Consider the following 27602-nt stretch of genomic DNA (forward strand, 5'->3'; position numbering starts at 1 on the left):
CGTTATGTACGAATGTATCTGGGTATATGCTTCAAGTCTTTCCCACAAGTGCGTAACAGGCATAATAAAATCACATCATATTTCACATTTTTGAATCATCACAACTTCAATGAGCGGAATGGGTTGCGATCAAGGGTATCAGACCCGTCAAATCGTAGAGGTGCTACATGGAAGAACTTCTCCCTGCTACCAAGGATGAGCGCGGACCGTTTATGTGGCAGATCGACTAGCTTGGCCAGGTTCATTCCTGTAGCGTGGTCGTAGGTCAAGGGAGCCAAATTAGAGTATTTTGGCTCTCCAGTCACGAACTCCGTACGCGGATCATCCAGGAAGATGTAATGCATCAAGCCAGACCACCACGTAATTGTGCGGTGCGGGCCTCGGAAACGCTCATCGCCGACTAACGAGTGGCGGCCCCTGTCCCAGTCACCGGCATCGTAGTACGCACCAAGATGGTCTTCCTGTAATTTTAATTAGCCACGATCAAGATATTTGGGCGGAATAGAATCCATACCTTCGTCCAGTATATCTCATGATAGGAAAAGAAAGTGTCATTGAACTTGGCCAGCACAGCGATTTGGTGCGGATCCTCCTGGATTTTGCGCAAGTATTCACGATGTTGGTCCAAAGTTCCAGTTTCGTTCCACCCCTGAGCGACTCGGGGGTCATTCTGCCACTTATTGAACAGCCCCAGGTGCTCGTCATTTGTGTAGTCTAGCGCATAGACCGAGAAAAACTCGTCCAAGTGTGGAATGTAGCGGCTGTAGATGCGAGAGCCAGGGGCTGGTTTGGGTGGGCGTACGGGGTGAAGGGCGTGTACTCGACTCTCCGGGAAGCCAGTGGTGACTGTGTGTTGTCGTGGTCGGGAAGGGTAGTTGCTCAACGGCTTGCGCATATAGCTGTAGATCCCAGGGTCAGATACCCATGCTGGGCGGGTGCCAAAGGGTGAGCCAGCTCCTTGCCAGAAGCTACTGCGGGAAAATACCAGCTGCCCAAGGTGGTTGGTGGTACTTGGGATCGGCTTTCCTGGAGCAGCAGAGGGTTCTGGGTGCGCGATGGCTAAGCCCACACCCTGTAACTCGCATGCAAGTATGTCACTCCCATGACCAGACAGCACACCACGGAATATCTCGAATTCGCTGCGCAGGGTCTCGATGGCATGGACCACATTCCAGATTTGGCCCACCGTTGGCGTCTCCAAGTCTTCCCATGTAATATAGGTAACTGGGCTCCTCTGTGCGCGTGCCCAGGGTGAATTGTTTCCCTCCTCTGGCGTGGAAGAAGTATCAGGCCGGGCTAAATCTGTGAACCTCAGCAACGCATGGTCCAAAGACTTCGGGGGTGGTATGCCCTCATCTCCGCGAGGAGATCTCAGCAGCTGAAACTTGCGGAGGTTCTGCTCGGTTGATACGACGTGCAATTCATAAGTTGTCTTGTACGGCTCCGGTAGCCGCACCAAGGGCAGAGAACTTAAAGACATAACGATAGCTATGCTATCAACTCAGAAGAGGAGCACAAGGGAATAAGTAATCAGATATGCAATATCGGCATTGATCACCTTATCCTCGGTATACTCCGGCTCGGGGGTTTCTCGAGTATGCCATGTAGGGAATTGATCATCATCGTCTATGTGCACGAAGCACCGGTCCACCAGTCATCGGATTCAGGCAACTGAGTCCTTGGCTGCTACAAAAGGCCATCCTTGTATTTCAGTATCGCTGCTTGGCGCAGATTAATACCAAGAAGGGGAAGTTGATGCAAGCCCCCCATACATGATCGAGACATGAGTTTCCATGGTTGGTTCAAAAATTCCCAACGTAATCAATCAACGGATATCCGATGTCGCAACCCATCTTATCAATCTGGCGGAAACTTGCGATTCCCCGAAAAGGGTAACTTTGAAAAGGACGATCATCATAATGGTAACAGTGTTCCACCAAACAACATTCGAAAATTTCGAATATGACTGTCAGCAGAGTGCAGGCCCCACCGATACAAAGTACAAACCCACATCGGCAGTGAACTTAGAGATAACCCAAGACCTGTATCGTCGACTGCTAGAGCTCTGATGGGTTGCAATAGGTTTTTAGTGCCAAGGTGGGCCCGGGGTGGCAGTGCCTAACGTAGATCTCGGCAGCCCTTGGCGGCTCTTGGGAGACACTGTATGGTATGGTATGTAAAGTACTTTTGGTAATTTGCGTTATAACCATACACGGGCTCAGGTTTCCCCATTCTGGTATACAACGTACTGATCCAAGTATACGACAGCTCCATTGCAATATTGACAATGAAGTCTCGGCATCTGGTCGGATTGTTTCTGTCCGTTGTGGCTCTATGTGCTGTAGACACGGGATTTCTCGCAAGATGCCAAGTCCATCACTGAAGATCAGCATCAGATAATTTAATCAGATCGTTGCTTCGTAGTCCCCAGAAAAGCCCTAGAGACACTTTCTTGATACTACTCTTTTTCAAAAATATGGGTGAATATATCGAGTCCAGTGCGACCCCTTGGGTCGGCAAAAAGTTGAAGAAGCCACATGGTGCTGGCTGGTCCGACTGTATGGCTCTGCCAATGCTTCCGGACATAAGGCATGAGGAACTTCTCGCTCTCGCTTGGGTCCTCCTTCTCTTTCGGGGAACAGTGCACAGTGAGGATGGAGGCTTTTCCTGGGTGAAAGAAGGCAGTCTCCAGGGGTATCTTATCTCAGATGTGATTGAGGGAGAAGGCAGCTCGCTGAGATCTGCTTTAGAAGCAATCCGAAGGCGGGGTCAATTTGACGGCGAATTTTCGGATACACTGTTGTGTCAAAATGCCTGTCTTGAGACTAAAGTAAGTAAATCTAAGCCTATTGGTAGCATCGGCTGTTAACTCGATCAGTGGACGTTTGCTTTGGAAACAAATATCTCGCACGATGTTGTTTATATTCGCGGGACTCCTAGGTCCCCGACGGCCACGCAGCCCGTTGAAACCATCCTGCCTCATGTCCTCACCGACCTCATTACTTCCATTGCCAATGATCTTGATCAGCCCATTGCGGAGGCCGTTCGGATTGGACAGCAGGAGCTGTCACAATTGTGGAAATGGAACGGGCCAATACCCCTCACTATCAATCATTGCATCCAAGATATAATCAGTGAAAAGGCTCAAAGTCAACTCGATCGTCCAGCAGTTGTGTCTTGGGATGGAGAGATGACCTACAGACAGCTAGAAGAGCGCTCAACAAACCTAGCTAGGCATCTCGTTGATCTGGGACTGCAAGTTGGCAAGGCTGTTCCACTCTGCTTTGAAAAGTCCATGTGGACAATTGTTGGTGTCCTGGCGGTGATGAAAGCCGGTGGTGCATTGGTTCTCATGGATCCCAGTCAGCCAGAGGGACGACTGAGAACCATCGCCAGCGAGGTTGAGGCTGGTTTTATATTGACCTCGGAGTTGCAGGCGGAGCTGGGTTCACGCATTATCCCAGGAGGAAAGCAAATAATTGTTGGCCCACTGGTCGACGAAAACGAATTAAAACCACGCACTGTGGACCTACCTGTGGTTCCATCATCGTCAACCCTTTACATCCAGTTCACCTCCGGTAGTACTGGCAAGCCCAAGGGTGTGGTTATCTCGCACTCCAGCTACACTAGCGGTGCAGTGCCTCGTGCCGCAGCTGTGGGATACAAAGAACACTCGCGAGTGCTCGACTTCCCCTCGTATGCATTTGATGTCAGTGTTGACTGCATGTTGTGCACTCTGGCCAACGGAGGCTGCATTTGTGTGCCCTCAGAAGACCAGCGAGTCAATGACCTCAGCGGTGCTATTCGTCAAATGGGTGTGAACATGGCACACATGACACCATCAGTCGCGCGTGTCTTGGCTCCTGATATTATGCCCTCGCTAGAGGTCATTGGCCTTGGTGGCGAGGCAATATCTGCTAGCGATGCGGCCGAATGGGGACAAAAGACGAAGATTGTAATTGCATATGGCCCATCAGAGTGCACTGTTGGCTGCACAATCAACAACGACATCCCTCCCGGTCGATTGTACACTAGTATCGGACAGGGAGTCGGTGGCATGACATGGGTGGTAGATCCATCTGATCATGACCGGCTGATGCCCATCGGCGCGGTAGGAGAGCTGCTTGTAGAAGGCCCCGTGGTTGGCGATGGATATCTAAATAACCCGGAGAAAACCGCCGAGGTTTTCATCGAGGACCCAGCATGGTTGGTTGAGGGTGGGGGGATGTACCAGGTCGCAAGGGCCGTCTCTACAAGACGGGTGACCTGGTAAGATACGACCCTGATGCCTCAGGCAGTGTTGTTTTCATCGGCCGTGCCGATCAACAGGTGAAACTGCGTGGCCAGCGCGTGGAACTGGGCGAAATTGAACACCACGTCCGAAACTATTTTCCCACTGGAGCAAGTGTGGCAGCGGAGGTAATCTTTCCCGGAGGGAAGAAATCAGATGCCACACTAATTGTCTTTGTGGCGGAAGAAAAGAGCGACAAGACGGGTGCAATCAGCGAGATTATCTCATTTTCGAGTTCATTCCAGAAGCTGATTGCCGGTATTGATGATGCTCTCGCGACAAACCTGCCCCGTTATATGATACCCACCGCATATATACCACTCAACCATATGCCACTTCTGGTATCACTTAAGACAGATCGGAAGCAGCTGCGTGCTCTCGGGAATGACTTGACAAGGCGGCATATTGCGGAGCTTAGATTGTCTACAGTTGTCAAAATAGCACCCCGAACAGAAATGGAGCGCAAGCTTCACGGCCTATGGTTGAAACTGTTTGGTGATGAGACAGAGATCGGGGTCAATGACCACTTTTTCAGCCTCGGGGGTGACTCGCTGAAAGCCATGAAGTTGGTGGCTGCTGCACGAGAGCAGCTTCTTGCTGTTCAAGTCACCGATATTTTTCAATCACCCGTGCTTGAGCACCTGGCCCTCAAGGTAAAGGAAGGTGAGAATAAAGTTCCGCTGGATGTTCTTCCATTTTCGCTACTTCCAGCAAGCTGGGAGGCCGACGCTGCACGGGTCGAAGTGGCCTCATTGTGTAACTTGGATCCGAGAGAAGTGGCCGATCTGTACCCCTGTACACCTCTCCAAGAAGCCCTCATGGCCCTCTCCGCAAAGTATACCGATGCTTATGTCGCGCAGAGAGTCATTGAGCTCCAGGATATACAAACCGCGGAACGGCTAAAGTCTGCTTTTGAGCGTGTGTCAACAGAGTCTTCGATCCTACGGACAAGAATTGTCCAAGTTCCACGCCGAGGATTGATGCAAGTCGTTGTACGGGCCAACACTCCATGGCTCACCAGTTCCAACTTGACAGAGTATCTGAGTATCGATACTATTAAGGGGATGTCCCTGGGAACTGAGCTTGCTCGTTTCGCTATTGTGAACGATAATACAACCAGCAGAACATCCATCGTCCTGAGCATCCACCATGCACTTTATGATGGTTGGTCAATGCCATTGATAGTTGACCGAGTAAATCGAGCCTATCGCGGTGAGAGTATTGGCAGCCCAGCACCGTTCAAGAACTTTATCAGGTGGCTTGGTAACACCGATAGAGCCTCCACGGAGACATATTGGGCAGCTCAACTGGAAGGTGCTACATCGCTACAATTCCCTCTCATCCCATACACTGGGTATCAAGCTCGTGCTGATTCACTCCTTGAACATTACGTTAAGCTGCCCCGGGCTTCGTCGAGCTCCACAACGAGCATTGCAACCACTATTCGAGGTGCTTGGGGTCTTCTAGCAGCGCATTACACATCCTCTGATGATGTCGTGTTTGGGGAGACTATGACCGGCCGCACAGCTCCCGTGGCAGCGGTCGAGGAAATCGAGGGCCCGATGATAACCACCGTCCCAGTTCGAGTTTGTATCGATCGCAAGGCTCGAGCATCAAACTACCTTCAGCAGATTCATGATCAAACGGTAGATCGCATTCCCCACGAACACATGGGTCTGCAGCATATTCGACGTTTGAATGCCGATGCTCGTGAGGCGTGTGAGCTGCGCACAGGTATTGTAATTCATCCAACAGTCGAGGAAAGTGTACCCTCTTCGAAAGAAGAGCCAGCCACCGCATTTGTGCCAACCAGTGAGGCAGAAGCCGCTCGTGAAGCGTTGAAATTCAATTCATACGCCCTCATGCTTGTCTTCACCGTTGATACAAAGGGTTTCCTTGTCATGGCTAGCTTCGACTCAAAAACCATTGATGTCCCGCAAATGGAGCAAGCACTCAAACATTTTGATCGACTGGTGCAGCAGATCCTCGAGGATCCAACTCAGCGAATCCAGCATATCTATAATTCCACAATTGAGACGGATGTTGCAGAACAATGTCGTTTGGCCAAGATTGGCCTGGCGAGTCTCCCTGCGGAGGACCTTTACTCGGCTGCCATATCTACTTGGATCGTTAACCCAAATGACCATGAGTGTCTTGTACCATCTGGTGGGGTGGGTGAGCTGCTCGTTGAATGCAAAGGTGAACTGGCTTCCGGCGATTTGATTGCGAATCCAACTTGGTTCAAAGACCACACGAAGCTGTACACGACAAACCAGCTGGCGAAATATACCAATGATGGCTCCGTTATTATTATCCGCGCACGCGATGCCCAGATCGATCAACTCAAGCCCCGAACTAAAAACCCCGATGGCTGTGCAGCAATCACAACGGCCGCACAGCAAAAGCTCCAACGGGCCTGGAGCCAGGTCTTAGATATTCCCTGCGAGGATATCCTTTTGGATGATAGCTTCTTCGATTTGGGTGGTGACTCCATTCGTGCGATGAAGTTGGTCTCGGAGGCTCGTATGGATGGCCTGCAGCTCACTGTAACCACAATCTTCGATCACCGGTCTCTGTTTGACATGGCCGCACACGCAGTGGAAGCCCAACCATCAGTCATTACATCTCATGATTACGCGCCATTCAGCTCACTCGATGTGACCGATGTAGATGCATTCATCAACAAGATGACCCCATTGCTTGCTCAGCCTGAGTGGAAGATCGTGGATGCCTATCCAAGTCGCCCACTCCAGGAAATTGCGGTTCGGGGAACTGTCCAGCTACCTCGGTATTCTATGCGATACGAATTGTTCTACATGGATACCGTGGTGGACCACACTCAACTGTTCCAAAGTTGCCAGGAACTTGTCTCTCGAAATGAGATCCTTCGAACTGTGTTCGTGGAGCATGAGGGGCTCTCGGTGGGAGTGGTTGTCGACGACCTTCCCTGCCAGATAATTGAATATGAGATTGAAAGTGACGTGGAAGCATTCAGCCAGAAACTCTGTGATGTGGATGTTCAGTCACGCATTCCTCTTGGATCACCATTCTTGAAATTCCTCTTCGTTCGGCATGTTGACGGGCCCAGCAGCCTGATCATGCGCATCTCCCATGCCCAATACGATGAAATCTGTCTTCCGATCTTGCTACAGCAGCTATCGGCGCTATACGAGGGACGAGAGGTGCCGAAGAGTCTGCCATTCTCGTCTTATGTCGGTCACGTGACTCACACTAATCTGCCAGTCAGCATTCCGTACTGGCGTGATCTCCTTCGAGGGGCGTCTATGACGCGGATCCAGCCCGATATCCCTGTGGTGTCTGCAGCTCATTTTGCCATCTCCAAGGATGTTAATATAGCCGCGCGACCACAGGAAATTACAGTCGCAACTCTCCCTACAGCGGCCTGGGCGCTGTGCCTTGCGCGACGCCTATCCCTTGATGATGTCACTTTTGGCGAGGTAGTAAGTGGTCGCAACATTGACCTCCCCAACGCTGGTTCAATTGTTGGACCATCATGGCAGTATGTACCAGTGCGGGTGAAATTTGGGGATAAATGGAGTGCCATGGATCTTTTGCGGTTTGTTCAGCGACAACATCTCCAGAGCGCGCAATTCGAAGGAATCGGTCTTAAGGAAATTATTAAGGACTGCACCGACTGGCCGGATACTGTTGACTGGTTTGATTCTGTTGTGCACCAAGACGTTGAGCACGTTGAGGGTCTCTCTTTCATGGGGGCCAGTAGTCGTATGCAGACCATCTACCCGCATTTCGAGCCATTGCGGGAGATCAAGGTGCAGGCATTCCCGAAGGGGGATACTCTATGTATTGAAGTTGTCACTGTCGAGTCATGGTCGGAATTTGCTGTGTCTTTGCTGGATGAGATGGTCGACACTGTTGGACAGTTGGTGAATCAGGTCCATTCCAGGATCTTGTAAATGGGGTCTTTCTACTTGCTACCTACGTTCCTCTGTTTATGTCAGTTAATTATAAAGTTTGAGCTTGACTCAGTTGGGAAAATGTAATGCTTCACCACAGAAACGCAGTATGCTTGGTCTAATCCAAGGCCTGCACTAATTGGGTGAATATCCAACCACCACCTACTATTAGGGGTATATAAAATATAACTATACTTGATTATGAACAATTTAATTTTGGCAAATATGGTAGAGTTGTAATATAATGCGTTGCGAAGGGTCAGATATAGGTTGGAAATATATATTTGATCCCAACTGGCCAAAAAGTCCCAGTCGATTTTAAGAACCATCATGTTGGTTATAAGATCCAAAGGACAAGATATATAAGCAGAAAGCGACAGGTCAAGCAATGGACTATATATGGAGCAAAGACGGAAGCTCCTAGGAATTATCCTACAATTTGTGAAGCTTGAATTCCTCCAGGACTTGTATTTTAAGTGTCAGAAGTGTATCCATGAAAATATTCATATATTGCACACTGCAAGATAAAGATAAAAACAATCTCGTTTGACGTGCAGAAGGAAAGATAAAGACAGATGCTGTGAATATTGGATATGGATAATGGATGCCGAGGTTAAGGTAAGTGCCCTACTCCTGAACTCGCTGCTTCCTCCAAGTCAAGAAGACCACATAGAACTTCTCAGTATTTGCATCAGATTGTGAGTGACCCCCAGGACTAACATCGCTACTGGTGTCCAAGTCGGATCGAGGATCAAATGGCACCAAAGCCGGAGCCACAGGAACCGGCTCCTGGGCAGATTGAGATTCTGACCCAGGTTCAGTATAGACCGGCCATGCCGGTCTCTGTCTTTTCAACTCCGCCTCTTTCGCCCCAGCCCAAGTATATGCACTCCTTGAGGGAGGATCAGCGACCAGATACAAGTCCTTGTCAGCCTCCATGGGAAACTTCCACCGGAGAGCTTGTTGTATGATGGCATCTAGCTGGTCCCTTTTCCGCATGACCGTCTCAAACTCGATCACAAGCTCCTCAAGACAGGGGATGGAGCTAAATTGATTTCCCCATGATCGAGCTGCGGCGTGCGGGCAAACAGCCTTTCCCATATCAGCTACGCGGGTTCTCCCGGGTCGGAATGGATCGATGCCTAGGGGGTCATTGTCCTCCCAGTACCACCAGTCCGTGTGACGAAACGTGATAGTCATCTTCTTGGGCGCGATTCTGCATTCCCCTCGCAAACTGCGCCCGTCGTCGCCTATTTTGAGCCCTTCCCATATCCGGGACCAATGATTGTCCTCTAAGAAATACTGCTGGGTAAACAGGTGTAGATGTTGTACCTGAGCCCGCTGTTTGGGGGTCATTTTGCGAAAATAATCCAGCGGAGACGAGGCATCATTTACATGTGGCGGAGATCGATAGAACCAGAAAGTATGCTCGTTTACTGCTGGTGGGAGGAGGGACGCCTCAACGTAGATTTGCTGGCATGTCTGGAGGAGCGCAGTCTGGATGCGCTTGGGTTGCTTGTACCCGGGCCGGTAGTAGAAAGCATTTTGCTCATAGAGGGAGCGAGAACCATCATCTGTGAGAATATCCTCAGATTCAAGGGCAAGCGTATAAATGCGATTGCGGATCTCAGCGGGAAAGACGGTAAATAGTGGGGATGTCAATGGGGCTGCAGGAAGTGATGGGACAAGGTCCTGGAGTGTCTCCAATCCCTGTACACGGCGTTTTTTTAATAGTCGACTCGAATGCATGTTGTAAGTAGAGTTATGGGCACGTAAAAAAGAATACCTACCACGTTATATATACACGGAGGGCACAAGTCAGAGAACCCCCGCTAGAAGTGGATTAGCCCCATGGGAGCCTAGAAATGTCTCATAGTTGAGCCGCAATGCCTTGCTGACGTAAACCCTGCTGGAAATTTGGAAAGACTCAAATAAAAAGAAAAGTATCAACTTCAGAAGTGAAAAAAAAGAAGAGAACAAAAAGAAATACGGACTTCTATCTGCGTGAGATTGAGACTTGGAACACATCTGTTATTAATGCGACCAACTCCGAGAATCTCTTAGTGATTCTCACTTCTTGCCCTTCCTCACCTTCTATGACTTCAAGCTAAGCTCTAAAGCCTCTAGATTCTTCGCTAGTAAGTACGTTAAATACTAGATTCGTAGTCAAGATTCTACTTCGTAAGGGACTAGTTACTACCTATGCCACAATTCGAAATGAGCAGACTGATATTTAATAAATTGTATAAAACTTTTCCATTGTCGGACTTGACTCTAAGATAAACAAGGAGACAAAAGGCTAATAATACAGACTCGCTCGAAATCAGTTCACCTTTTTATTCTCTTCTCTCTTCGAGATATTTTTGAACTCTATTTTGCAGTACACCATACCATTTATGGTTACTCTACCCCTGACTTACATTCTTGGCAGTATCTCCATACGGTAGTTAATAATGACATCAAAACAGCCATCGTATTGTATATGCATTGTCTATTCCGTGTCTAGAATATTTCCTTGAAAACAAAGTAATCGTTGTGGATGTCGACGATTGAACGCGACCACATTCAGCAGCTTCGGCCATCTGCGATATGTTTAGGGCTTCGCTAGGTATCATATCACGTCATATCTTGAGCTTGGCGGAAGAAGCCTTGGTCCCGTTTTGCGGAGGAATAGTGGAATGTTCAGCATGATGGCGGTGGAAACAACTAAGGATTGGCTGGCTGGGTTATTTGGGGAACGCCATTGGAAAATTAATTTATGCTTCGCCTGCTCATCCATCTGTTTACTGAGCAGGCGAAATGATTTATGGTTGGTAGTCTGGGGGTTGCTGGGTATTAGGGAGTGCACGTGTCCTTGTAATTCCTGGGAGCTTGGTTCTTTCTCGAAAATCGATCTGAAAACTATAGGCCCTTGGTTACTGCCAGCTAAGAGAAACATAATAGTACATACTCACATTTTCTTAATTGGCAGATATCGTAATTAGCTTCCCTAATAGGACGAATCACTTACAGCTTGCTGCTACTACAGGTGTAAATAAGATTAATATACATACAAAACTAGTTTTAGTATATTAAAGCGTATATACTCCTGATTTCGAGAACATATAGCTTAAATATACTATTGCTACCGAGTCAAGACGTCTCTAGGAAGGAGTTCCTAGTATTCAGAAGAAGCCATTAAAGAGCAAAGCACCAAAAATAGGACAACAAACAATAATAACAAAAAGCTAGCGATAAGACTACTTAAGAGTACCAGAAATGTAACATAACCTCTTGATTATCGGCAGAAGTTTACAACTACTATAAAATACAGTTGCGATAGACCGCACGAGACCTAATATCATCCATAAAATTGCTTCCCAAGGTACTTCCTTGCTCCCAAGCTGAAGTCACAAGGTATAGACGAAACCGGCGGAAATTTTGCTGAGATCATGGCACTGGCACCACCTTCTATGCGGAAGTCTTATTTAAGCAACAATATACAACCTCGTGATGGTATCTACTGGTATCATACGACGGGATATTTATTTAAGCCGACTTTAGGAATATAACTATCCTCATGATTTTGACTACCGTAAGGCACCACCTTCGCGGTATTCGGATAAGCTCTGGTTCGTTCCATTCAAGAATCAAAACTTAAAGTTACCCGTTACCCCGCGGGCCCGCCAGCTAGACCGAAACCGGCTCGAAGCTTTGTTACACAATCTTTTCGTCATTTGCCATCCCAACAAATTCATAATAATAAGATTCTAGCTTCGTGCCATAGTACGCTTTAACTAGATTGGAATACGTAAGCCCTCGCACTATCTCTTGTTCTATAGTCCTATAAATTCTTCTGGAGACCCCCCACTCTGCCCCATTCCACATCAAAAAGTGAACTTGAATATTGTATTTGGAACACAGATACTACTACCCCTATCGCCATTTCCAACTATGAGATTCTCTATCAATGTCTTATCTCTAGGCTTGGTAGCCACTGCGCTAATGCTTAAGGTGTCAGCCATGAAAAACTGCGCCAAACAAGATGTTCTCAACAATGAGAACAGAATCAAGTCAGACGACTCTGGCCAGGTCATATTTGTTCGTGAAGGACAAGTCTCAGGCAGCGATTGGAAGAGTGGATCCCCTCCTTCGCTTGGACTTGGACTACTTGGGGGGGAATGTGATGATTGCGACTGTTGTGTCACAGCCTTCTGTGGAAGCACAGGATGGCCACCGATTGGAAACAAATGGAAATGCCGTGGTGGTGCGGATAATTGTAATTGTGGCTGCTCCCTTGGCTGCCTGTAATTTTCATGTTCGTTTTTGATGGGGTTTAAAAGTTCTTGTGTTGTCTCTAAATTGGACTAGCCTCGACCAATACGTCAACAATATACTGAGTAATTAATTCAATTTTATCAAGAACCATGGCCAAGCGCAAACAGCTTGCCTCAGATCAGATCAAGGTGAAGACTTACCTCACAGTTGGATTCGGCATCTGAGGATAGACCGGGGCACGTATTGATCGTGTGTTTTGAATTAAGGTTTTGGGAAGAAGTATAAAGAAAGAAAAAGGTGAAACTGATTTCGATTATCATTAATTAATGCCTAACCAACGCCGCGATATAAAGATTGTCCATTGGATTAAGCAAAGGGGAGGATGCCGTCAAATCATGAGGGATGCGAGGAAGCGAAATGACAAGGCTTTGCGAGTGGACGACGTCATATCCAATGATCGAATGAGTAGAATATTCTGGCTGGCCGAGATGCGAGTACTGTAATCTACACCAACTCATCCAATGTACATCGACAGATGCAAAGGTGGACGAAATATAGTCTTATAACTAGTGCATATTAGGTAGGGCTTGAGGGAATAGACACAGAGAGAACAGGGGTAAAACTGATTTCGAATATCATACTATATGTGGCTAACCATGGGAGGTTAAATCCACAATCGTATGTATCCTTCTTGTTGGTGAGTTACAGATTCACCGAGCGTGTAACTTACTGTTACAAAGCATTTCGTGACCTTGCGTTAGGCTAAATCAAAGATAGGATAGCGTGTTTCAGAATGAAGTTCAATAAAGAATTGAAGAGAATCGAAATGTGAAAATGATTTCGAGCGCGTCTGTATATAGCTCACATTAAAGACCGAAATATAGGTCATATCATATGTCGTAACTGGCTCAGAATAAAACAAAAAGTGAAAACATATCATGTTTCATGAATCATGAATCGAAGATTGGCCCGTAGGCTGGAATCCCTTGGGATTCAAACTCGTAAACAATGTCTTGAGTCATCTTGGGGTTGCTGATCACAAACACTGCCTCCGCTTTGAATTCCTTCACTTGCTGACGCACGACAGGAAGCATGTCAACACGGCCGTCACGACTGGTATCGAAGATAATCGGATCTGGGCCCATCTGATGGACGAGATCAAGGACATCCTGGCCATAGGTTTGCAGGGGGTTACGTGTCTGCCAAATGACCTTGATCAAGGGCCGGTTTTTGTCGCCTAGGAATCCGAGACAGGGTCCTATACCGGAGCCCGTGGTGACTATGATGATGCGGTCGAAAACACGTAGACCATATCCGACGCCGCGCATCAGCGACCCGCGCTTCCAGAGGTGAGTTGGCGGTTCACGGATAGTATCGGCCGTCCAGTCCCCTGCTTTTGACACCACGATAGACCAGCTCCTCTTATGTCCGTGGCCCTTGACAAATGGTTTCTTGCCACGTGTGTTTCTGGCAACTGGCTTCTCACAATCTGGAATGGGGTCTGGGAATCCGGCAAAACTGTGCCAGTCGCGCAGAGGATGCTTTGAGACTTGAACGCCCTTTGCGAACTCGATTGGCTTGAAATCGAAGGACAGTCGTACAGCATGCGAAGACAGTGGCTCGGCCTTTACTGGAACCCTTCGCAATAGTAGCCATGGGTGGGCCACGGCGACGATAGCCGCAATCAACAGCCAAAATGCAGGTAGAGTGACGAGGAAGTGACCAAGGGTTACCTGCTCAGCCCCGCTTGATTCATGAGCGAAGATCATGACCAGGGCCACGAAAAGAGCCAAAATCAGCCATGAGGTAAATCGGTGGGTGAGTTCAAAGTAATCATGCATTCTCCTGCGGAAGGTGGGGTATGCCACAACTACCATCACGAAAAGCAGCACGAGAATGATGTAGGCAACGGCGATTGGCGCGGGTGAGAACTTGGCATCTGTCTCTGTGCTGATGGGAGAATTTCTCCAATAGATCTGTGACAGCAAGGCAACAAATCCAATATACCACACCAAAGATGCAGTGCCACAGCCACTGTGGACACCGCCGTAGTGGGCTGCCTTAGCGCATCTGCGGCGCAAAGACAGGGGTGCACTTCGAGGAATCGAGCATACCACTCTGTAGATAGCATTGACCATCATTGGGTGTCGAGCGAGACCGCATGCGACCAAGTTTACAGCTGTCGCATTCACAAGTGCGAGAAGCTGCCGATCAGAGATCATCACGTAGAGAAAAACTGCGAGATTTGCGCAAAATACGACAGTGAAGAGTCGCCGATAAACAGTGAACAAAACATATCTGAAGTGCGCAAACCGCTTTCGTCTGGGTTCTGTAGGCTGAGCCTCCAGATCAACCACACCAGGGGACTCGTTGCCATTGGATGAGACCTCCTTAGAAGAGTAGTTGTCAACTTCCTTTTCAGTATCTGGCTCAATGGCCAGGTCATCATCTATGATAATGATCTGCTCAGGATTTGGATCAATGGCTAGATCATCATCTACGATGATAATTTGTTCGGAATTTGGGTCAACGGCCATGTCACAGTCTGTAACAATGCCCTGTTCGGAATGTGGAACAATAGCCTTGTCATGATCTACGACAATGGCCTTGGCCGGGGGTGTCGGCATGCATAGATCGTTCTTTTCAGGGTCCTCCATAGCTGGAAGTAAGAAGATGGAAGAGGAAGGAGGGAGAAAAGAAATTAGATACGGCAGCAGGGTGTTTTATTGCAATTTTTTCCCGTGTGGAAGACTAAAAGACGCCTTACACATTTTAGTGCATAGAGGATTTTCCTATGAAAGTCACCCACGGAATCCTACAGTTCCCGGCCATTGAACTAAAGTAATGGATCCATGAGAAGGCTCCACGGTGTGGAGATACCTACCCTATGTTGTACAGACATATGGAGTAATTACAAAGTATGGAGTAATATGTTGATGGTGACTTGCCTTGCTTACCAGGTGGGAACATGGACGGTCCAGCCCAAGAGCCCAAGATCCACACTCTACCCCTCAATGCAGCTGCTTCGAAGCCTTTCCATTTAGGGTTGTTTTGAAATTTGACCAAATTCGGAGTACCTCGGTCGATGTAACCGGACAGACACCAACCTTGGTAGATCCCGACACCACCCGGACACCGAAGGCTCATATATTATTTGTTCATAATAGTGGTGGGTTTTCCCTTCTGGCTGGCACAGAACCTAAAATTGAGATCTGTGGGACCAGGGAAAGCAAAATGAACATTTAAAGAATCGGGATGCGTGGTGGAAACCATAAAAACTACATAGTCGACAAGCGGGGCTTATCGCCTTGCTTCACAAGCGGCATGCAATTACAGAGTATTATCCCACCCATGCTGAAGCAAGGGAGACCATGCAGCAAACGCAGGTTTGTGAACAGGGCAACGTGTCCTCCATACGGAGTCCACGTTCCTTGCTATCATTCCCATTCGGGTGTGAGAGTGTAGAAAAGAGGTCCCCACCGTGGTCCGCTCCACACAATTCGAAAAATCCGGTGTTTCTGTTGATCAACATGATCGGGCAGTGTCGATCCAGTTCCCGATGTGTTGAGACTGTGGACTGTCATTAGTGGAGCCTTGGACGAGGTTGAAGTTGTTCACGCTTGGTCCCCCTCACTACATTGAAATAGTATCTCTCACCCCGACTATTGCATATTGCAATGATCCTGTAATATGCACAGCGGGGCTATCCGTCATGCAATATGCGAGGTTGCTTCAAAGATAAACGGTCGGATTATCCCCTGAGCATGTGAGCTTGATGACGGGACTCGGGACCCACTCGCGGCACGGGCTCTCAACACGGAAGGTCTTGGCAATTTCGAACATTTCATACATTTCGTATGCAAAACACTGTACTGTAAATAAAAAACACATATACTGAATATTTGGACTATTGAAACATTGAACCAGCCAAAATTGAGAAACGCTAAAAAGCAAGGAACATGATGAAGAAAAGGTTACCCTTAACCTATTCTATACTCAGTATGGATCATCGGAAAGTTCTTTAGCTCTCTTCAGCTCGCTACTGAGACAAATGAACTAGTAGAGGCAATTTTCCTTGCTAATGCCTTTGTTGGTTGCGAGCCAAGAAATTCGAAGGAGGACAGTTCTGCCCCTAGTTCGCGAGAGACCCAGTTTTGGACGGCTGTAGCTTTGAGGGAATCAACTAGAGGCCAGTATTAGTCAAATGCAAGACCACAATGCGGAAATATTAACCGGGGAAAAAAAAACGTACCGCCCAACGCAGACAATGGGAGATCTGAGTCAATAGCATCGGCGGTTGTAGCCATTGCATCTGCTAGATATTCACTCAGAGCGCTAAGGACAATCTCAGTAGCTGCATCGATAGAATCAGACTCCTTAAGTAAGGTGCTGGTCTGAATAGAATCCTCAGTATTCTCAACAGCGAAACAAAGCCGGTGATCGAACTTTCGATCGAGAACCCAGCCTGTAGAGCCATTGCTTCGAGACAGGGAGTCGGTCATGCCAGCAATAATCTGAGATGGAAGAGAAAGTTTGCTGTTGATGATCACCCGAAGCAAGGTCTGGAGCTCATGGGTCATGATTTCTGTGCCCTCAAGATGTTTGTATCGACGGCGGCGTTGCTCTTGGTCTTCAGAAATGTCACTGAGTCCACTGGCATCTGGAACGAGGCCGATGTTGATAGAATGACCTGGGAGACCATGGCTGCGTCGCCATTCCATGAGAGCATCAATGAAGCCATTGCCCGCAGAATAGTTAGCCTGTCCCATATTACCAATGACACTAGCCACAGAAGATAATGCCACAAAGAAACTCAAGCCTTGGTTCTCCGAAAATAGATGGTGCAAGTTCAACGTCCCGCGGATTTTGGACTGTGTGGATTGGGTCCAATCATCAAAAGTCATGTTCTCAAACATTGCGTCCTGGAAATAAAAGAATTAGATCATGTTGATAGAAGAAAAGAAAACGAGGGAAAGTTACCTTCAGAACTGTTGTACACTGAATCACACCTGCGACAGTCCAGTTCTTGCTGCGAATCTTGTATAACAGGTGGTCAATGTCTCCCTGTTGGGAGATATCACAGCGCAGTATATCTATGCTACACCCGCGATTGCGAAGGAGATCAAGGGCTAGCTGCTGACTAGGCTGTGTCCCACCAGATCTTCCAAGGAAAACCAAATGGCGGGCCCCAGACTGCACTAAGGTATCAGCAAGCGCAAGGCCCAGATTACCCAATCCACCTGCTAGGATATATGTGGCTCCTTCTGGCAGGCCGGTAAGATCTGGCAGTGGGAGTACAATGGGGACCTTTCCAGGAGCCTGAAGGTCCAAAATAGCTCGGGTTTTGGTCGCTTTGCAATGTTTCAAAGCTCCTTGGAGATCAGAAACAGGGAACATTGAGTAAGATTCCACGCGGTCCAACATCCGATGCTGTTTCATGAAGTCAATCACATGTCGAACTGAAGCATGGAGACTGCCAGGCTTCTCTGAGAATGCTTTCTGCAGTCGCGGCGAAGAGAACGTGCAGCCACTGTCGATGAAGCTCTCTGGAAGAGCACTCAACTTCATCTCACTAGACAGATTAATGTACTGTCCACCTTGGACCAGACACCTAGCAGCATTCCGACCCGGATACCCACCAAGGAAGCAAATGCTGGCGTCGACTCCACATCCATTGGTTAGCCTGGACACGCTAGTTTCCAAGGTAGCGTGAACACCTAGAATTCGATCCGCCAATACCGGGTAGCGAGAGCGAAGGCTCTCAGTAGTATCTGAAGAATCCGTTGCCACGATAACTTGCATGTTCATGGCAAGCGCATAATCTACCATGGCCTGGAGAGTTTGACTGATAGGTCCAACCAAAAGGACCGAGGAACTTGAGCTCAGGCGACCGACTTGGGTGAGGATTTGATAAGCATTGAGGTATGCGAGAGGAGTTGATATCGCCTTTGTTGGGTCGGTGTTTGCAGGAATTCTGATAGTGTCACTTTCCAAGACACGCATTGTTGTCAAGAGTCCCGAGTTCGCCGATGCCAGCGTTAACACTTTATCACCAACGGCAGAGTCGTGCACACCAGATCCGATACGAGTTACTTTTCCAACAATTTCGAACAATGGAAGAGCTGTCTCTGGTGTGTTCCCTTGATCCCCGTGCAAATCAAAGATTGTGGCCATTTCAACCTTGATCTCAGTGTGGTCTGGCCGAAGTTGCTCTTCGAGGAGTTGTTGCTCCTCCCAGCGTGCATTGTCTGCGTCCTGGAACTTCAACTCAAGGGTCCTTGGATCAAGTATTAGCTCTGATAGTACGGGCCTAGGACCGTTCACAAGAGTATGCATGGCCTCATCCACCGCTGGAGTCTCGAGGACTCGTGGAACTAGCAGTCGACCGTTTGCCAGGCGATACTCCAAGTCTGGCCGGCGGGAATTCTCTTGCGTCGTGAGCTGCATCACTTGGAGAATGCCACAAGCGAGTCCGAATTTATCTTCCAAATCTTCCGCATCCACCAGTAGGTGTGGGATGGTAGTGTTCCACTGCTCATTGCGAAGTGTTCGCAAAAGGCCGCCTGTGGCGCCAGATCCGATATTCTCAACAGCACCTTGGCCCCAGGAAGGCGACACCCAAAGAATGTATTGAACTCGGATTAGCTCTTGGAGGCGTTCCAGATCTCCCTTTGTCCAGTTAGATACCCAAGGACTCGCCAAGTCAAGCAATGAAATCACAGTCTTCCCTGCTAGTGTGGCCACCTGATCCAATCCAATAGGCACTAGGCGAACGTTGTGGGTGGCAAAGATCTTCTCCAGGTGCTCAAAAACAGGGAAGGAGTTGGAATTGTCTGCTGGACTTAATACATAGATTTCAGGGTCTGTTGTCCACGAGACTGGCGTGAGGCGCGCAATGATGAAATTGCGATCTTCAGTCATGCTGTGAATTTCGAGGCCATCAAATTGCTGCAGCTTCTCTGCCGCTGAGTCCAGATCGTTATCTGACACGCGAATTGCTGCCAAGCCTCCATGTTCAAGGATGGTGGGCAGGCACGACAGAATAACTTGAGTGATTTTGTCCTCCCACAGCCTGGGCTCATCGATCACGACCAAATCATATTTGTCCTGAGCGAGCGACGAAGATGGAAGTTCGTCAAGCGTAGCCAGGGGAACCTGGTGAGTGCCTGGCAGGCTATTCTCTGCAGAAGTGGTGCCCTCCACCTGATTATCGGGGCCATATGAAGCGATAGTGACTTTTCCCAGACAAGGTCGCTTTCCGACACTTGGTATAAATTCTTGGAGGTTTTCAATCCAAGAGCTTGATGCCTCCGAAGTTGTGACCAGTGCCTTAGCATCCCCGTTTGTATGGCACAGTCTCTTGATCCAGTCTATCAGCTGGAAACTGCTGGCTTGCACGGCCATCTTCTTGTTTCCATCATAGATTTGGCTAGTGACAAGGGGCGACTCCAAATGCTCCTCCCAAACAATCGACGAATATCGGCTCTCCGAGGATGCGTCCTCTTGCTTTTGAGAATTGGGGTTAAAGGGAAGGCGTCCGAGATGAACACCTTCAAATGTGATCCAGGGCTGTGACCACGAGGGGTCCGACGCAATACAATGGGATCGCGATTTTCCGTCTCTCCACTTAGTCTCTGTGTGAACAACAAATGGCTCACCTGGCTGCGGTTGGAACGCATTGGAAATGTAGACATTATCCACTCCGATAGGAATATTTGCATCATTGCTGGAGAGTGCATCGGAGCAAGACAAAAGGGCGGACTGGAAGAGGCAATCAAGAGTTGTCGGATGGATCAAACTGGGTGACTCCTTTTCGAAAGGCATTGATTGTTTTGTGTCTGTGACTACCCCGGATAGCCAGAGACGAGGCTCTGAATCGCAAAAGGAGACGCCAGTGATTGTCTGGAAGGCCGGTCCTACGGTGAGTCCTCCTGTTTGAGACAACCATTCACGTGCTTGCCTAACATCAGCCATTTGTGCGACTGTTTGGGTATTCTTGATGCGCTCCAATGCTGTTTCCCAGTTTGAGTTATGCTCATCATCGTTTCGGTTCTCGTATCGCGTAATGAATGCACCCTTCGCGTGTTGAATCCAAGAACCCCCAGAGGGAAGTGAGAAAATTCCGAATTGGTACCAACCCGGCATCCCTGGATGAGGCGAGACCTGAAGGATAGTTTCCAGGCCTCGCTCTTCGTCCGGAATAACCACTCCTCGCATGAAATGCAGGTCCTGGAACTCTATGCCCTTGATATTTGCCCCGTCATCGGCAAGTTGCCGCGCTGCCTCGGTAGCCATCACCAACATGCCTGCGGCTGGGAATACAATCGATCCAGCGACAATGTGATCGGCCATCCATGGATTCTCCGAGAGTCGCAGAAAATTTCTCCATCGTGGCTCCAGAGCGTTTTGATAATCCACGGCGGCTCCTAGAATATCATGGCGGGGATGCTTGCGTTGTCTCAATTGCGCCGTCTCTATCGGCTCGTGCCAGAAGGACGTCTGGTGATTCCAAGGATAAGAAGGCAAATCCGCAATCATTATTGGGCTTGTAGTATCGACACTGCTGTTGACCGCAGCAAGGTCTATTGTATGTCCTGTGCTCCAAAGGGACCCAGCAACTTCTAATGCTGTTCGCAAAGCATGCTGATTCCGTGAAACCAGTGAATAGTAAGGCAATGATGCCATATTCGCATTGACAGACTTCAGAATTTGATTGACGGGTCCCTTCAAAACGGCGTGTGGGCCGATCTCAACCAATGCAGTCCATTTGATTGGAACCGGTCGTCGGCGAGACTTGATAGACTCGCTCAGATTTGCGAGCTGCGACACTGCGGCAGTAAACTCAACTGAGCTGACCATATTACGCACCCAGTATGCTCCACCAAGCTCAGCGGGATAGACACGCTCTTTTGTGACCGATGAGAGCATGGGGATTGAGCCACTGTGGCGATCTTCTGGCTTGATGCAATTGATGGCATTACCGACCACTTCAACGAGGTCCTCCATGTGGGGGGAATGATAAGCTGTATCAATGCGCAACTTCCGGGCAAAGTGGCCGTCCTGTTGTAACCTTGCTTCAAGCTGATCAATGAACTCCACATCACCTGAAAGGGTTGTACTGGCAGGACTATTGACGCAGGCAACCACAACTGAACGTGGAGGAAGCTCTTCAAGGTACTTCTGTGCTTCGGCTGCGGAAATACCAGTAGCAAGCATACCTCCTCGTCTGTCGCTCTGGGCGATCTGCTGGGAAAAGAAACCACGGAACCAAGCGACTCGCAAGGCATCTTCGTGAGAGAGATATCCAGCAGCATATCCAGCGGCTATGTATTGCAAATAAGTCAGCGATTATTCATCATGGGATGTCTGTTTTAGTAAGGAAGAATGGAGGATGTTCATACCGATTTCACCGCTAGAGTGACCAACAACTGCGTTTGGATAAACCGACCAACTAGCCAAAAGATCAACCAACGCAATCTGCAAGGCGCAGGTGATAGGCTGGCTGCGATCGGGTCTGTTAATTTGACTGTCTTTCGCCTCCGCCTTTATCTCATCTACCATATCAAAGGGACATCCTAGGGCCGAAAGGATGTCTTGCGATCGTGCTATGCTTTCCCTGAAAGTGGAAATCCTCAAAAGCTCCCGGCCCATTCCAGCCCACTGGCCACCCTGACCTGTGAACACAAAGGCAAGTCTTGTTTGGGCTTTGCGGCTAGCTCGAGAAAATTTAGGAAGTCCCTTCTCTAAAATACTCTGGAGCTGGTCTTGTGAGTTAGCCACCGCGAAGCTGCGGAAGCCCAACTGCGATCGGCGTGTGAGCATTGTATGGGCTAGATCTTTGAGTGGGATCTCCTGCTCGGCCTTTTGTTGACGTTGAAGGAATGTGCTCCAATTTTGGCCGGCTCGTTCGATACCCGCTTGGTCGAATGTAGAAAACACCACCACATGAGGGGCCGGCTCCTTGTCCTCGGCATTGCCCCTGAAGGCTTCTTTGGTGCTTTCAAGAATTAAGTGAGCATTTGATCCACCGAATCCAAATGAGTTGATACTGGCCCGCTGTGGGAGATGTTCCGGCCAAGGCATCGTTTTGTCGCTCAGGCGTAAACGCCAATCGTCGAGCCGGATCTTGGGATTGATGTTTTTGAACCCGGCATTTGGTACCAATGTGCCCTTTTCTAAACACAGAACGACTTTGATCAAGCTAGCGACTCCTGCGGCTCCTTCTGTGTGACCAAAATTTGTCTTCACTGAGCCTACATATATCGGCTCATCAGTTGGTGTTCGTGCCTGACCCAAAGTCATTCCGACAGCAGACAGCTCTATGGGATCCTATTCATCATCAAGTTAACAAACTGAGTACTCAAGTAGCAAGAAATAGGGCCTTTTTGCTTACCCCGACCGGGGTTCCAGTTCCATGGGCTTCAAAGTAAGAAGTGTCTCTCATTGAGATACCATGGCGTTCGTAAACCGAGCGAATCAAGTTCGCTTGAGACGTTGGACTGGGGAGGGTAATTCCAGGAGTACGACCATCCTGATTAATTCCTGTACCGCGGATGATGGCTCGAATATTATCTCCATCGGCCAATGCGGCGCTGAGGGGTTTCAAAAGCACAGCACCTATGCCCTCTCCCCGGCCATATCCATTTGCAGACTCATCAAATGAATGACTTATTCCATCTGCGCTCATCATGTGCATGTAGGAGAGTCTTTGTGTGAAATTAGGGTGCAAGATGAGACTAGCTCCAGTTACCAGGGCCTGCCACAAGCATGTTTAGTCCATGCTATAAACAGATATACAGGTTGCAGTACTCACCATTCCACATTCGCCAGATCGCAAGGATTGGGCTGCTAGATGGACTGCAGTCAAACTCGAGGAGCACGCTGTGTCCATCATGATACTAGGGCCTTGGAGATCAAAGAACCACGACAAACGATTAGCCAGCATAGTCCTTCCGTTGCCAGTAGCTGAGTTGTGAGGCATATCATAGATATCTCTTGTCGACAATAGCTCATAATCATTGGTCATTGAGCCGGAGTACACTGCTGTGTTACTCCCTGGAAGTGTGTCTATTGGTATTCCGCCTATTCCGCCCATTTTAGCTGGACTGGTTTTCGATCAGTTTTTGAATCTCGCTTGTCTTACTGTTTTCGAAGGTTTCATAGGCGACTTCAAGCAACAACCGCTGTGCTGGATCCATGCCCGCCGCCTCTTTGGCTGTGATAGAGAAAAAAGGAGCATCAAATCGTGAGGGATCTTCCTGCAAGAAGAATCCACTATCATGATTGATCTAATCTCATGACCTTGATGTTAGAATAGTACACCAACTTCTAATTGGGGTGTTCATACCGCTCCTTTGCGTTCATGGCTAGGGTGATGCCAGGCCGAAGCTTCATATCGGCTCGTGGGAACCGTTCCATGTCCAGTACGCCCATCGCACAGCATCTGCCAGAAGTTCTCAACAGATGTCGCTCCTCCAGAAAAGCGACACCCCATTCCAATTACTGCAATTCCCTCCATATCTGTAGGGGCAGAAGTAGTCGTTGGTCGGCCAGGCATCTTGTGGGTATAGAATGGCTGAGGATAAGTTTAGACAAGATCATGGAGCAGGGGCGCTGTGGGGTATTATACTAAATGCTGTGCATTCCAGGTTCGGCAAGTCCCCGTCCTGATTGCAGACCATCAAACGGGCTATGAATCCTGGACGCTAGTGCCATTAACACGTAAAGTGTCGCATATTCACATGCATATTTTACTGGCTATCCAAGCGGAGAACATGCAGTGGAGACCGGGACTAATTGAAAAGCGATATGAATGATGTATGAAGTACGGAGTACATCAATTGACATCCTTTGGTGCTTGGCTTGCTGAAACCAAGCTCCCTACTCCGTACTCTAGAAGCGAACATCTGGAACATGGATCTGGCTAACGTACTCCGTAGTTGGATCTCAATTCGTGCAGCTCCGATGCTAAACTCAGTTCCATCATCATTTTCTCTAGTTTGCGTCTACTTGGATGCCCCTGAGGTGAAGAATACGGGAATGGTATCAAGTGGAGACTGTCTATTCTATCGATCAACGAACTGGATCGTCAATACCTCAAGATGGACCTGATGTACATGTAAATTGTACTGTGACACCTAGTTACCAGTATCGGTCACTGTATTTCAAGATTGCCAATCTTCCATACTCCATCGACCCGCACGGTCTGCCCCACTATATTATAGCACTAGGCCAATGTCCGTACTCGAAGATTGCCTATCAAGATTTCTTTTCTGGCCTTTTTTTTAATGAGGGGATTCCTATCCCGCAGTGGATAAACCACTCTCCACTCCTAGCCCCCTATTTGAGACAAGCTCCACTTTTCGGACTTGCGTTTCCCTTACTCCGTACTCCGTACATGGATGTATTTTGGAGAATACCACTCTTTCCCTGTGGGCTATCTGGAGGGCTACCTAGTTCTTCCGCCGTTATCCTCGTGTTGCAATCTCACACCAGTGATATTTGGCAGTGGTAACTGGGTGACTATTACTGGCATCGCCTGGGATAGCGGATCTCAATTTCACGATCTTCTGGGCTGCGGAGCACATTTACAGTAGTAATTGACTTTATTGAAGCTACTAACGCCTGCTTGCCTCCACTCCACGCAGATCACCTGCAATATATGGAGCACATTTTCACTTGCAGTACTCTGCAGTCTACGCTAGATAGCTAGATTATCGCGCGGCAAAAAAGAAAACCGTGCTTTGTCTGAGCTCTTCAATAGTTCGATCTCGCTCGCAACCCTAGATCACTCTACGGAGTAATTCCAAGCCACATACGGAGAATTCCCGTGAGATGATGTTCATCTCTTTCGTACCCCCTAATTTGCCATTTAAACGAGCTATCTGAAGACGTTCAAGCAATACCCCACCTCTCTCGCACATTTTATTTCCCCCTGTGTCGCGACATCTGTTAAGAATGACTACCCAGAGCGCCATTATCGTCCAAGAAGCTGGCCGCGCGACGCTAGCAGAAGGTGTCCCGCTCCCCGAGTTGCCGGATAATTACATTCTCGTCAAAACAAAAGCTGGTATTTTCTCCTGGTGCTCTTCTTCGCCCCTGCCATTCATAAGCAGTTGGACTAACACAGTCCGAAGTCGCTTTGAATCCAACAGACTGGCGTCATATTGATTTTGTACCCTGCACTGGGGCTACCGTGGGCTGTGACTATTCGGGAATAGTAGAAGCCGTGGGGCCGCGCGTGAAAAAGGCATTCAAAAAAGGCGATCGAGTTGCTGGATTTGTACACGGTAGCAATGCCGTTCGCCACAATGGCGGTGCATTTGCTCAGTATGTGATTGCGAAGGGCGACCTCCAGATATTGATACCCGAGTCCATGAGCTTTGAGGCGGCAGCCACCTTTGGTGTGGGTTTGACAACTGTTGGTCAGAATCTTTACCAGAGCATGGAGTTGCCTTTCCCTGGCGACCAGGAGAGTGAATCAAACGACACAAACATCCTAATCTATGGAGGCGCAACGGCCACCGGCACGCTTGCGATTCAACTGGCAAAGTTATCGGGACTGCGCGTGGTCACAACATGCTCTGAAGCCAACCGCAGCTTCATGTTTGAGCTTGGAGCAGACGCAGTTTTTGATTACCACGACCCACTAGTGGGCGAACAGATCCGAGAGGATACTGATGATGCTCTCGAATTTGTCCTTGATACAATCTCTACGCCCCAATCGGCTGCCATCTGCAGTGCTGCCATTTCGTCAGCGGGCGGTTCCTATAATGCCCTGCTGGATGTGCCATCAGCAAGAGATGACGTTGATTCACATGTCTCAATGGCGTACGATGTCCTGGGCGAGCCTTACCGCATGGGTATGAACGAGGTATCTCCTGATAGCACTAACTTTGAATTCGGCATCAAATGGTGGGAATTGGCGCAAAAGCTACTTGAGGAGCGCCGAATTCATCCTCATCCGTATCAGGTGAAGCCAGGTGGTTTGGCTGGAGTGTTGGCTGGTCTCCAGCTATTACGGGAAGGTAAAGTCCGAGCCTCCAAGCTAGTCTACCGAGTCGATGAAACGGAGTAAAATGTTAAGAAAACGAAAAAAGCGAAGAACTTCTTGACTTTTGGCTTTCTATCGAGTTTCAATAAGATGTTTGATCTTCTATGGGGACAACAATAAATGTATAACATGTACAAGACCCAATCAGGAGAGGAAGCTCACCATTTCCATCTTTGCGACGGGCTTACGTATACTTCATTTCCAGATTGGGTCTTATATGCGGACCGAAATCCATCATAGTACAGCGGGTCCTATATTTTTAATGAGTTATATCCGTTGCACAGGGTGCACTTGTGATTGATAACTTGATCTGTTCTATACCTAGGAAATTGGTTACTATACGTAAAAGAAGGGATCATATACTAAGTATTATATCAATTAAAATATCTATATAATTAGTTATCTCTTTATATTAAATATATATATATTTAATGCTTTAGTGGCATATAAATTTGGGGTTGAAATTGATTATATATGTTTCCCGGAGTGCGGGTAAAATCCGATTTTCGCAGGGCTTAGCCTCATAGGCTGTAAGCAACAGCCCCGACATAAATGACTGTTTGCTCCGATAGTGATAAAATGGCTTTTGTGAAACGCTGTCACGCAAGCAGAGAAACAGTAACCAACATAGAGCGTCAAGAAATTTTGTTAAAAAAAGGTCTGGTCAAGTAGTTCGGAAGCTTTACCCGCAAGTGGAATCTTGGAAGGCGTTTAAGAGCGGAGGCAGCGAGATCTTCTAGGGTGAGGGTCCACATCAGATCGAACAAAGAAGAGCTCCAAAACCTGTGAAAACATTTGTAAAAAAAAAATTCAGTTTAATTTATGTAGAGGTGTTGTAGAGCAATTGCCGACAAAGCCATCAATTAGCGTGACCTGCCATCGAAAATAAACCCCTAAAAAGGGCAAAACTCCTCAAAGATTCAAATTAGGATGCAAAGGGTCATGCAAGAGAGGACCTGATCGTTAACCAGAACCAGACCGACAATTATCTAACCACATTGTTCCGTCTGACCACCGGTGACGGGTCAACGGCTTCTACTTAAACCAATCACCCCAGCCTCACCAC

At 48.3% G+C, this 27602-nt stretch overlaps 7 protein-coding genes across 7 annotated transcripts; 3 read left to right on the forward strand and 4 right to left on the reverse strand.

The window, feature by feature from the left end:
* Window positions 1-98: 98 nt before the first annotated feature.
* On the reverse strand, window positions 99-1480 carry N7487_002912 (GNAT family N-acetyltransferase; the record flags this gene model as incomplete). The annotated part of the gene is made up of 2 exons (XM_056870659.1): window positions 99-461; window positions 515-1480. 2 exons carry the CDS (start codon window positions 1478-1480, stop codon window positions 99-101), a joined length of 1329 nt encoding a protein of 442 aa, XP_056735443.1.
* Window positions 1481-2476: 996 nt separating this feature from the next.
* On the forward strand, window positions 2477-8226 carry N7487_002913 (uncharacterized protein; the record flags this gene model as incomplete). Its single annotated transcript, XM_056870660.1, is given in 3 exon segments — window positions 2477-2830; window positions 2879-4217; window positions 4235-8226. The coding sequence occupies 3 exon segments, from the start codon at window positions 2477-2479 to the stop codon at window positions 8224-8226; spliced, it is 5685 nt and encodes a 1894-aa protein (XP_056735444.1).
* Window positions 8227-8853: 627 nt separating this feature from the next.
* On the reverse strand, window positions 8854-9975 carry N7487_002914 (uncharacterized protein; the record flags this gene model as incomplete). The annotated part of the gene is made up of 1 exon (XM_056870661.1): window positions 8854-9975. One exon carries the CDS (start codon window positions 9973-9975, stop codon window positions 8854-8856), a length of 1122 nt encoding a protein of 373 aa, XP_056735445.1.
* A 2275-nt stretch (window positions 9976-12250) lies between these two features.
* On the forward strand, window positions 12251-12535 carry N7487_002915 (uncharacterized protein; the record flags this gene model as incomplete). The annotated part of the gene is made up of 1 exon (XM_056870662.1): window positions 12251-12535. The coding sequence occupies one exon, from the start codon at window positions 12251-12253 to the stop codon at window positions 12533-12535; it is 285 nt and encodes a 94-aa protein (XP_056735446.1).
* Window positions 12536-13433: 898 nt separating this feature from the next.
* Window positions 13434-15140, reverse strand: N7487_002916 (uncharacterized protein; the record flags this gene model as incomplete). The annotated part of the gene is made up of 1 exon (XM_056870663.1): window positions 13434-15140. The coding sequence occupies one exon, from the start codon at window positions 15138-15140 to the stop codon at window positions 13434-13436; it is 1707 nt and encodes a 568-aa protein (XP_056735447.1).
* Window positions 15141-16514: 1374 nt separating this feature from the next.
* Window positions 16515-24040, reverse strand: N7487_002917 (type I polyketide synthase; the record flags this gene model as incomplete). Its single annotated transcript, XM_056870664.1, has 8 exons — window positions 16515-16666; window positions 16736-17405; window positions 17464-21806; window positions 21885-22812; window positions 22877-23239; window positions 23297-23565; window positions 23627-23771; window positions 23831-24040. 8 exons carry the CDS (start codon window positions 24038-24040, stop codon window positions 16515-16517), a joined length of 7080 nt encoding a protein of 2359 aa, XP_056735448.1.
* A 1400-nt stretch (window positions 24041-25440) lies between these two features.
* Window positions 25441-26560, forward strand: N7487_002918 (zinc-binding alcohol dehydrogenase family protein; the record flags this gene model as incomplete). The annotated part of the gene is made up of 2 exons (XM_056870665.1): window positions 25441-25552; window positions 25620-26560. 2 exons carry the CDS (start codon window positions 25441-25443, stop codon window positions 26558-26560), a joined length of 1053 nt encoding a protein of 350 aa, XP_056735449.1.
* Between the last annotated feature and the right edge of the window lie 1042 nt (window positions 26561-27602).

This window comes from Penicillium crustosum (genome assembly GCF_028827405.1).
Source record: "Penicillium crustosum strain IBT 35664 chromosome Unknown utg000001l_segment0_segment0, whole genome shotgun sequence".
NCBI lineage: Eukaryota > Fungi > Ascomycota > Eurotiomycetes > Eurotiales > Aspergillaceae > Penicillium > Penicillium crustosum.